Source organism: Hemibagrus wyckioides, linkage group LG03 (genome assembly GCF_019097595.1).
Source record: "Hemibagrus wyckioides isolate EC202008001 linkage group LG03, SWU_Hwy_1.0, whole genome shotgun sequence".
NCBI lineage: Eukaryota > Metazoa > Chordata > Actinopteri > Siluriformes > Bagridae > Hemibagrus > Hemibagrus wyckioides.
The window spans coordinates 11,529,535-11,541,428 of NC_080712.1; the positions used below are offsets into that span (position 1 = coordinate 11,529,535).

At 39.8% G+C, this 11,894-nt stretch overlaps 1 protein-coding gene across 1 annotated transcript in view; it reads left to right on the plus strand.

Annotated features, from left to right (window-relative positions):
- Nucleotides 1–10,455, plus strand: part of prim2 (DNA primase subunit 2) — a 70,332-nt gene extending 59,877 nt beyond the window's left edge. Inside the window, exons 13-14 of the mRNA XM_058378670.1 lie at nucleotides 6,135–6,203; nucleotides 10,038–10,455. Coding sequence (XP_058234653.1) covers nucleotides 6,135–6,203; nucleotides 10,038–10,262 — 294 coding nt within the window. The 3' untranslated portion in view covers nucleotides 10,263–10,455. The remainder of the gene's footprint in view (nucleotides 1–6,134; nucleotides 6,204–10,037) is intronic.
- Nucleotides 10,456–11,894: the final 1,439 nt, after the last annotated feature.

An 11,894-nucleotide genomic window follows, 5' to 3' on the forward strand; every position in this document is an offset into this window, starting at 1 on the left:
TAAACATCAGTTTAAATCGGATAGCTGAATTTTTCCCCATTTTGGTGCATAACATTTATGTATATTTTTCATCTTTCCTAGCAGGGATTTTTTCCCTTTTCCCTTTCTGTTGTCATGTTCTGCATATTGAGCATGATCCAGTGTTGTCAAGTGGCGTATCAAACCCTGTAGTAGAGAAGTCCTTAGGCATTGTACCCCCTCTTGATACTTGGCATGAACAGTGATTACAAATAGCTTGTCTGATGTCCCTCTCAGAAACCGTGAAATGGTTCTGAACACGTCTGTGCTGAGTGTCACAGGAGAACACAAGAAATGAGCAGCATTATTAATCACCTTCCAAGTTTAATTATGGTTAAAATGATTTGAAAACTGTTAGGTTTGATCATTTTGTAGACTGTTTTTGATGAGGGGCGGGGGGGATTATTGGATGGTTGAACATTTGGGCCATTCTTAATAATTGTATTTCTTCCTGATGCTCTGATTTGACGGAAAAAAATGCTTTATCGGGCTGTAATATAGATGTACTTTAATATAGATTTACTTTAATGTAAAGAAAATATTAAGAAAGTATATAAACTGTGTTAACAGTCAAAGAACATACCAAAAACAGTACCCAAATCAAATGAATTTGAAACAAAGAGTTTCTCTAATAGTTGGAAATACCTGAATCAGCTAGAAATGCAAGAATTGAATGATGTACTGAAGCCATTAGTGTGTTGTGTTGGTCACTTTTTGCACTCAGCCATTGACCTGCTCAGCATTGTGTAAGTGGTCAAGTCATGAGTGGCCTCTAAGCTACATGCTTTGCTAAATGGTTGAGACACCTAGCACCTATTGAACAAAAAAAATCCCGTTACTACACTACAGAAATCAGACACTTTGTGTACATCGTATCGGATATAGTACGTAGTTTGCTCATTTGAGATTCCGAGTATCACTCTGCAAGCTTCCACTTCCTGGTCAGTAGGTCTCTGTAATGACGGGTAATTTCATTCAGCCGTTTTTAATTCTCTATGACCCACTGTTTAAAACCCAGTGATTTAAAGCACACATTTGGCAGCTTTTAAGACCTGAAATTATGTTATAGCGCATAAGCAATGAACTGAGGTCACTGATTATTACTGGAATGTTCTGATGTAGTTATGGGCCTCAGACACCAGTGTATTTAATGGACTGATGAAAATTAGTCTATTAAAGTTCAGTCTTAAAAATATATATTCATAGTGCCATGAAGAAAGTTTGCTCAATTCTCTTTATATCATATATTATTGTGAAAGCATGGATGTTTGGTGTTTTATATCAGGGGGAGGTTTTTAGTTTGGCGTTACCATGTAAATGCAAAAGCATAAAAGAGGGCTAGTTTGACCTTCCCTCTACTAATTTGATATTGCGGGTAGAAAGGATTTGCAATAGTATGTTTAGTTCATAAATTTATTAGCTAGCCCAAGTAAACACTGGTTTACTTGTCTTGCAACCAGCCTCATGGTACATTTGCATGGAAATCTAATCGACCAGGCTAAGAAGCGGTAGGCAAGGTCATGTAATGGCATACGGAAGGCTAGTTAAGTGTATTAGGCAGAACTAAGGGAAAAGAGATCTGTATCCATTTCCAGTGTTGCAGATTGTGTTTTTGTGCCTGAGACAAAAACTCAGCATGTTGTTAGTGAATGCTTTGGCCATGGGGTTTTAGTGTTCTGTCCACATATGGCCTGTTACTTGAGGACTTACTAGTTTTGAATCTTTGTTTTCTTTTTATATCTTTAACCACAAAGTGAGAGATATGACAGGTCTGCACCCAAACATTACTTTGCTCAGTTGTAGCATTTCCAAAACTCCCATCTTAGAGGAAGCTGCTGTCTTGCCCTCGTCCACATACATGACCTCACAGATGCCTATGATTGGCCATGGTTGCTGTGATTGACAGGGTTATATTCCATCCACCCAGAGAGCACAGAGTTTTGCTCTCTCTTACTCCCAGCCATGGGTGGATGTGGAACTAATGAGCCGATGATGAGGTGAACGCCTTTTTCTTGTTCTGGTTGAGAACCCTAAATGGCTCTGATTTTGAAAAAAGGTACTCTCAGGGTACAAGGTAGGTATACATCTAGACCAGGGGTTGTCCAATCTTGTGGGCCGGTGTGGGTACAGGTTTTCATTCCAACTGACCAGAAGCCACACCTGAGTCTACTGAAAGCCAAGATCAGTTGATTAGCCAGTTGGAGTCAGGTGTAGCTTCTGCTTGGTTGGAATGAAAACCTGCACCCACACCGGCCCTTTCTGGATAAGATTGGACACCCCTGATCTAGACTCTTCTCTGTTCTGGCACTGAGGTGGTGGAATGAACTAGGCCGATGGTATTCTCTGTCTGTGACCTATTGAACCAGTGTAAATGTATTCATTGATGGAGACTTCAAAGCATTTTCTACGTCATGTAAATGTAAAATTCTCACAACAATAAGTACTGCAGTGTGTCTAAAGGAATCATGTGCACTATTCTTAGGTAAATGTATGCTAGCCAGTTTGTCCAAGCCATCTTGCAGTGAGTCTGAGGGAGACCAGGGAGCAGAGCGCTAACTTAGTTTGACAATTTAGCCCATAGGCTGCACGCTCGCCGTCAAATTAAATTCACTATTAGTTCAATGACCTGAGCAGGCCCTCGTAGTCTGAGGCTGTTCCGAGAGCCCGAGACCTGTGGATTCGAGGCCACAAGCTCTCACTGCAGCACTCAGCCCAGTGCGCTGGATAATTAAAAACTGCAGCAAATGTGAGAGTGGTGATTAAAATGCCGAACAGCAGCCGTCTCAGTCACCCTGTCTGGTGCCAAAGTGACACCAGAGGCCAGAAGGAGCAGACGCCAGCCGGTGTGAAGTAGCACAGGGGCGCAGAATTAACCTCTCTCTCACTCTGTCAGTGAGCACCCAACATGGTGTGACTCTCACCTCTGGATCTGCTGAAGGACTTGAGAATCCCACGTGCTATTTATAGCTCAAAGGAGGAAGGAAGAAGAAGGCAAATAAAAAAAAAAATCTGATGTTTAATCCTTGCGGCTCATTTGTAAAGACATGCAATTAACAAATCTGGTGAATTATTGTAATATCCAGGGGGTTTTTTTGTCAGTGATTTCTAGTCAAACACTGTACCATCTATCAAAGAGGGAGTAACATTCTGAGGTGCTTACAGATGTTTCAAGCCGGTCACAGAGCTATTCTCACAAAGGGTGAAATTATTATTGTGTGTTAAATGCAGACGTTCTCACAACCCTTCCTTTGCATGTTCACAGTAGTTTATTACTTATAATAGTTAAAACTATCAAATCTAATGCTTAATCCAGTTTGGAGGTGGAAAAATCCAAACTTAGAATTAAATTCAAATTTATAAATTTTTTTAAATGTATTTCTTTCTTTCTCTCTCTCTCTCTCTCTCTCTCTCTCACTACCTCCCTCCCTCCCTCCCTTCCTTCCTTCCTTCCTTCCTTCCCTCCCTTCTTCTTTTTGACTGACTTTTCTTTCCTTCCTTCTTTCTTTTCAGTCTCAAAATAAATAAATAAAAATTAAATTCAAATGAATTAGTTCACTTCCATGAGTTCGAACAAACACACCTACTTATTAATTTTTTTTATTGTAATACAAATTTATATCCTCAAATGAACTGTACAGTCGATATTATAATGTAACAAGCTAATTTGTCTGTTGAGGAATCTAAAGTATGTACAGTAGAACTCATTTAAAATAAAGAAGTGATATGTTTATCGTTCATGTCGTTAGCCACGGAGTGGATTTGACAGCACTTTTCCGGAATTCCTGAGTGTCCGGGTAGCAATTCCGAGTAGAAAGGGTATTTTCTGAGTTTTGTGTAACCTGAGCTCTTTGTCTCATTTACATGCTGCCATTTCCTGCATTATGCAAATCGGCTCACAGGTGACTTAGGTTCATATGTAAATTGTATAAAATTTGTATAAAACATTAGTGCATGTGCACCGTGCAGTCCAGAATGTCCACGTTATATTTCACATAAGGACGAGCTGTCTACAAAACATAGTGAGAAATATTTCTCGACGTATTGATCTGAGCATCAGTGCTCGTTTACTTCTGACCTTTTTTGAAATTAACTTAAAAAAAAAAAAAATCATTCAGCCATCTTCCTGTGTTGTTGTGCATCAAAAATAGAAATTTTGTCTGCTAGGTTTAATCTTCTTAAAGGCACCAACGTTGGACTGCATGGACCATGTGGGCTGTGATGTATTGGGAAGGGATTTGCTGCCAGGTGTTTAAACGACTCTGAGTCATGTTACATGTTACATCTGGTTGAATGCAGTGAGGATGTGTGTATGTGCTGATGATCTCCTCAAGATGCATGAAACAACCAGAGCTGCCAATATATACAGTTTAGCAATCACTTTTGCTCTTCTCTGATCTTTCTTTCTTTCTTTCTTTCTTTCTTTCTTTCTTTCTTTCTTTCTTTCTTTCTTTCTTTCTTTCTTTCTTTCTTTCTTTCTTTCTTCCCTCCCTCCCTCCCTCCCTCCCTCCCTCCCTCCCCCCTTCCTTCCTTCCTTCCCTCCTTCCTTTCTTCCCTCCTTTACTCCTTCCTTCCTTCCCTCCTTTCTTCCCTCCCTCCTTCCTTCCTACCCTTCTTCCTTCCTTCCCTTCTTCCTTCCTTCCTTCCTTCCTTCCTTCCTTCCTTCCTTCCCTCCTTCCTTCCTTCCCTCCCTCCTTCCTTCCTTCCTTCCTTCCTTCCTTCCCTCCCTCCTTCCTTCCCTCCTTCCTTTACTCCTTCCTTCCCTCCTTCCTTTACTCCTTCCTTCCCTCCCTCCTTCCTTCCTCCCTTCCTTCCTTCCTTCCCTCCTTCCTTCCTTCCTTCCTTCCTTCCTTCTTTCCTTCTTTCCTTCCCTCCTTCCTTCCCTCCTTCCCTAGTCATCAGTCTCAGAAGAGTACAACTCATCTGGCAGACATAGAAAAAGTAATTTTTGCTTCTAGTAGCCACTATCATCACGTTCATTTTCAGTCGAACGCATTGAGGTGGATTTTGACCTGGAAATTTAGAAACCTCAATCTTGTGAGTCAGTAGAAATAAAAAGGCATGAAAAAAATGAAGCACACGTTATTTATATAGCCATAATGACTTTTCTTATACTCTTTTCTCAAATGTTTGGCACACATCTAGGGCAAAAATCCAAGCCTAATACCGAGCTAAAGGTACTCATATGTTCTCTTCAAATCCACATCCTCCAGAACCTTTTAATATCACATGATCAGTTACTCTACCTGCTGCTAGAAATATACCCGAGTCTGGGGAAATGACCATGCCAGAAACAGTGCTGTGTGGACTAGCAGAATTAAACTTTTATTTTGGTAAATAAAAAAAAAAAAGATAAATAAATATACTGAGTTTGTTGTATTCCTGTTTGGAAGGCAAGTTTGGTTTGCCATTTTCATTTTTTTTATTTTTTTTTTATCACTTTTCTTAAAGTTGTAGGCAGTTTAATATTATGTCTAGTATAATAAGGGTGAAGGTAAGACTAAAGCGAGGACATGGACTTCATTTCATTTATTTTTTTTAAATAGCTTATACAATGGCTGTTTATAAATCCATACATTTCTACAGATTGCGGTTGAATGTCACAACATATAAAAAAAAAAAAAAAAGATCATTTCTTCCCTTAGACCTCGGCTTTGAATTCGTTTTATTTGTAACCGAGTCGTAAAAATGAACCCAGCCCGCACAACTCTACAGTACTCCTCTCTGATATGAGATAAGAGCTGGATGTGGGGCTTTATGTGAACTCTGGCCAACATCTGTCGCACTTCTCACGGTTCGTGGTGATGCCATGTGTAATACACTTCAGCGTGTGTCGATATGTTGCTCAGCTGGAATGCTCTGAATTCAACAACAGGACCTCAGGGAAGACGTGTCAGACTGTAAGGATGTTAGACGCAGCGTTAAACATCGATCATGAATTCGCATTTTTGCTTTAAAATAATTTAGTAGAATTCTTTCAGCTTTGTTTTGTTTTGTTAGGAATAAACTGCACAATGCAAAACATGTCAATTAAAAGCAATGGAGTGTTTAACAGTTCATCTCTCTCTCTCTTTCTCTCTCTCTCTCTCTCTCTCTCTCTCTCTGTGTTATTCTTACAGATTTTGGACCTTGTCAAGGGAATGCACTATCAGCTAGCCTGCCAGAAGTACTTTGAACTGACACACAATGTAAGCATGCCTTTTGATTCTGACCAGCTTTCTGTTTTTTTGGCCAGCTCCGGGACGACCCTGTAATTCATCCAGAGTGGTTCCACAGAGTCCAACCACCGTAATCACATCCATCATTATCTGTCACAGCCGCTTTATTTTCATGGGTTTATTAGAGCACTTAGGATTGAATTACATCCTTTTGAATTTTTAATTTTTTTTTCCTTTTCATTTATTTGCTCTAATGCGTTTTCACATCTGACCTTTTGACTCTGCAGTTTGGGTCATGTCCAAAAGAATTGAAAATGATTCGTATTCTGTTGTCGCTGCTCGGGGGGGCAAAATTGTTAATTACACAAGAACAAGATTGGCCTGGATGCTAAATTTGGTGGGTCTTCTCTATTTTATGAGACGCAGCTGTTGACAGGTTTGTGGTGGTGTTGTTTTTTTCTTTCCAGAGTACTATAAAGCAAGGCTTGAAAGCTGCAGATTTGTGGGTCAGAGCCAGTGGGAAAGCAAATGAATGAGTAAACATTTCACTGTGTGCTGATTTCTTGTGGTGTTTCAGCCCCTGCTGTGCTCATGGTATTTAGGCATAATGCTGTATAGACCGTGTTGATGCAACACAATCCCCCCCCCCAAAACACACACACACACAGAAAAGTTCCCAAACCGTGTCAGTCAGGATTAGCGGTGTCCTGTCCCTCTACTCAGAAGGCAGGCCCCCAGTTGACAGGTTCTGGATGAAAATACGTGCGGATACCTGAGCTGAGCAAACGGCTCGGTGACAAGTTAATTTGAGTGAAAAGGAGAAAATCTTTGATACGAAAGGCGAGAGCTAAACCTTTCAAATGCTCGTCATTTCCGTCACGTAAGAAGTGTTTGAGGCTTAGGGATGAAGGAAAATATCCTGGGTATAGTGCCAAAAGGTTAAACAACTCATCAGTGTGCAGGCCAGAGACTTTTCAGTGTAAACTGGGAGGAAAAATAAATCACTTGCCTGTGTATCTGAGCTGATTCACGTACAGCAACAACTCTGTATGTAAGGAACAAAATGTGAGTGCTGCAATGTGGAACATTTACTACCCCAGATTTGATTTTTAAATTAGAATTTTGTTTGTCACATGCATTACCATACACCGGGAGACATGCAGTGAAATGCTTTATCGACTGTCAGTGTCATAAAAAATAGACTCCGTAAGAATACAGAAGGAATGTGATAAAGAATAAAAACATACTACTGTAACTATAGAATTGTAATAAACCTGCAGTATAGAATAGAATTGTCCATACAGGTGGGAACGGGAAGAAGGCGTATGGTAAAAATATTATATATATGTATATATAGAATTTATATCTGAATGCAGATTGGTGGTGAAACACTTAAAGTGCAGATTTAGGCATTTGTGTAGTGTGTGTTCAGGAGACGAGTCCAGGTTCTAAGTCCAGGTTGAAGGGCTGCAGGAAGCAGCTCCTCATCATTCTTTCTGTAATAGAAAATAGTGGTTCATTCCTTGTATACTACAGCAATTGGTCAGTAATTACATCGATTATTCTAAAAGACATACATGTTTTATTTTTGTTGTTGTTAATAATGACATTTATTGAAGAACGTCCACGGAGCAAAAATCACTTTTATATGAGAATTAAATTACAAGTGACCATTCTGTGAATCAATTGTTACTACAGAACGTATTATAAAATTGCATCCGTACATGCCTGTGATTTGCCCTACAGCTGTGCTATTAAAGGAAATGACCACATTCTGACCAACTGAGAATTCAGCAGTGCCGTTGTATAAAAAAGTATGTAGCCCAATTAGCAGTCTGCATCAAGTGGTTTTGACGTTTGGTGATAGCGACCATGGAGTACATTAAGGCTGGAGGAAATTATGTAATCATAACTCACTCCTGTGGTGTGATTCACATTTTTAGCACTTTAATTTTAATATGTTTTAAAAAGCCCTGATCTGTGGCCCCAGATCCCACTTGATGGAAGAGATGTTCACCGTGCATGTTCGTGGCTAGATTTAAAGCGCTCGGTGTCAGTGATTAGATTGAACTGCTTATAATGGATTACAATGAAAACAGCAGTGCCTCAGTGAACCACAGGTCCTGTTTAGCAGCTGATGACTAATAGCCAAACAGTGTGAACAACTCGTCTTTCTCCTAAATTAAAAGCCAGCCCTCCTGATGAACAGCCTAACGGGGCTTGAATGATGAGCTGTCTGTTCCCGCAGACAGTGAAACGCACATATATCTGGAAGTCAGGAGTCATATTTTAAGTCGGTTGTATGAAAAGACACGGCTGACATTAATGTGCACAATAAAGCATACTTATTGACGCCTGAATAGATTCCCTGCCCCCTTCCGCCCACTGTCTGATTTGATATGCTGGAGTCATCACAGGCATAAAGACACGCTTGTTAGGCTGCGTGGTGGGACTTTAATCACCGCCATATGTCCCACCTGCTCCCACAGACACGACTTAGAAAGGATAGTTCGCCTACGTTCCTCCCGCCCCGCCAGCGTTTATTGAAGGTCAAAATGTAATACTTCATCGGTGAAATATTTACACAAGGGCAATAAATCAAGCTCTGGAGAGAGTAATGAAAAGGCAGCGAGGAGTTTTGGCGGCATGACGACCTCACTCCGAACTTCCCGGATTGATTCGCCGTTATGTTCAGTTTAATTTCACTTTCATATTTTTTATTCAGCACTGTGATGATGCCTCACTGTGATTTCACTCTAATGCAGCGGTTCCAAACATTTTTCTCAGCTGAACTCCAAGTGGAGTTCAGTTATTTACCTAAAGTATAGCCTGAAATTCTAAGTAGGCTAATGTTAAGAGAAAGTTAACAAACTTTTTTCTTCTTTTTTTTTTTTTTTGGAAGGTTTCATTTCAGTGAAATATACTGAAATACTTTTTATAATTCTAAAAGTACCGTTTTAGTTTCTTGCTGTTTTTCTCACCAGTTTTGCAAAATGAAGTCATCTCATTTATCAGGCTTTGCCAATATTGCCACATTTAAGTCATCTAACATATACAACAGATACCAGTCAGAGAGGGTGATGGTTATGACATGCTTTCTCCAGGAAGTTGTGAAGTTTGCATCTTTTGGAACAGGGATTGTAACACACTCTGAGGAAAGTGATATCTGCCCTCTTCTGTATACATGGTCACACGCACTCATGGTTAGCTAGTGATTGATTGGAGAGAGAGAGCGCTGTCTCTCTCATTCAAAAAGCATGACCAGTTTCGCTCCCTTGACTCCGGGTCAATGGCGGCTGTGACATTTTTCGGATTTGAACTCGTGTTCTCTTGATGATGGGGCAAAGAGTCAGGAGCAAATTAATACCATTGAGACTGCAGTGTTAGCGTGAACCCTGTTTTTGGAAACCTTGCACTAAAGTGTTTAAGACTGGAAAGGATCTGTATGCAAGGGATCATTCAGCTTTGCTCTTAAACAACATTGTTGACCTGGGCACTCTCCTCTCAGAGGGCAGGAAGACTTCAGAGCTGATTAATTTCCAGAGGTCTAGGCGATGTACGGGGCCCTGGTGACGTTCCCAACAGTTCACATACAGTTAAACTGTCTACTTCCCTTTACTTTAAACAATGGAAAAGGACTCCAACCTCCAGACAAGGCAGCGCGGTGGGAATGTTCAGTGTAACTTCAAAGTACACTAGGGCTTATAGAAAGGTAGAAAGGAGGGCAGAGCATGTCTTTTTCACTTTACCAAAGAAGTTCATTTCCATAAACAACATTGCTCTAATCTCGGTATCCTCTTTCACTGTATAAAGTACCAACACAAGCTTGTGAAACTTTCCAAATGTACTTTTCCTACCTTACAGATTGACGACGCTGGCTTCTCTCTGAATCACCCAAACCAGTACTTCATTGAGAGTCAGAAGTTTCTCGGCGGAGGAAAAGAGGTCAAGAAAGAAGCGGAGATTCCTCAAAAGGGACAGGAAAATACAGCTAGTAATGTTCCCAGTGTCCCTCCATCACGTCAGCGTACCACCACTCAGGCCGTGGATGATATGGGGGATTTAGACTCGTACTTCCTTGATGAGTAAATCATGGAGTCGAACATACAGACTATGTTTTATTCTACAGTTTTGAATGCTGAATGCTTTTCTTTATATGTTAACTATCGGTGATAACAATATTTCACGTTTTGCTCAGTTCATTAAACATAAATAAAATTTCAATAATGAAGACTAAACTGATTGATTTTTTTTTTTTATTTGTTCTAGACACAACTTCAAAACATTTCTAATCTATTTGCAATAATGTGAACATTCTACAGTCTTGTTCTGTCACTTTTATTCATTACTTTTTATACTACTTTTCAAGTGGGATCTTGAATAAATCCATTTCAATGGAAATCAGATGCAGTATTCAATTGTAGGATTGTGTTGAATTTTTTTTTTTAAACAGCTATGCATTAATATAAAGATACACAATACCTAGTAATGCATCACTAACCACATTGTTGTTCCATTCCATGAACAATGCTTTTTTCTTCAATTTACTGAAATAAAAAACTAGAAGGCACTGAATCAGCCTTCGTCCATCAGGCTGTTAAACCCTTAAACCAAACATAAACAACCCCCCCCCCCCCCCCCCAGATTCAATATCATTGTTTTGAGCAAGTGGATGGACGTACGGGCCATAATCCACGCCTCAACTGGCCTTTTGTTGGTGCCGTGGTCAACTTAATATAGGATATGCAGTGGTTCTAACATTTACGGTTTATCTGGACCACTTATTATTTTTGACCTCTTGCTGCAGGAATGTCATCTAAAAATGACCAAACACAAATAAAATTCACCTGCTGGAAAAGACAATTTACCGAAGGGGAATGGACACTGGATGTGGAAAGCAAACTTTGTCAAGGTGAACTTTGATCTGAGGATTTACAAACCCTTCTGCCATGTGATCCAGTAGAAAAATAAGAAAGTGGGACTGTGATCTATTCAGTCTGTAGAAAAGAAAAAGCTGTTAATTATTAAGTATGGGTCACACTGGACTTTTGCCTTTTGTTTGTTTATTTATTTAAACTATTGCTATTCAACAAAGTACAATAGGGTTTTTGTGTTAAAAGTGTTACGTTAACACAAGCGATTAATCTAGAAAATTTTAACGTGGTGTTATTTTTAACGCAAATGTATCATGTCGCTAAGTTTGACCTCAACTTCTTCCTTTAATCACAACGTGGATGTTTACCTGGCTGTGTGTGATAAGGACATGTCAAATGTATATAATACGATGACTGAGGAGACCTCACCCGGTGTGCTAAACAGCAAGTTTTGTCATAAAAAAAGCTATTAGATGAAAGTTCTGATAAAACCCAAGTTGTGTGCACACAGTGCAATGATGAATTGTCCTTCCACCGAAGCGTGACAAGTCTGAAGTACCATCTTTGGGTGAAACGTTTTTGCTGATGTTAGCAAAGATACAAGTCTTAAGACAGGGTCAACAAGTCACGCTCGCCAAACAACACTGGCTGAGAGTTGCAAAACGACAAACAAAAAGATTAAACGCTATTGCTAAATGGATCACTACATTTTGTGGTCCCATCAGCATAGTTGATGTCCGGTACACTTCAACGCATCATTCAGATCACCACAGGTGACCTATTATACATGTTACCTTCCAAAGGAATTAGTCTTACAAAAATACATGAACTGTACGACACTGAAAAA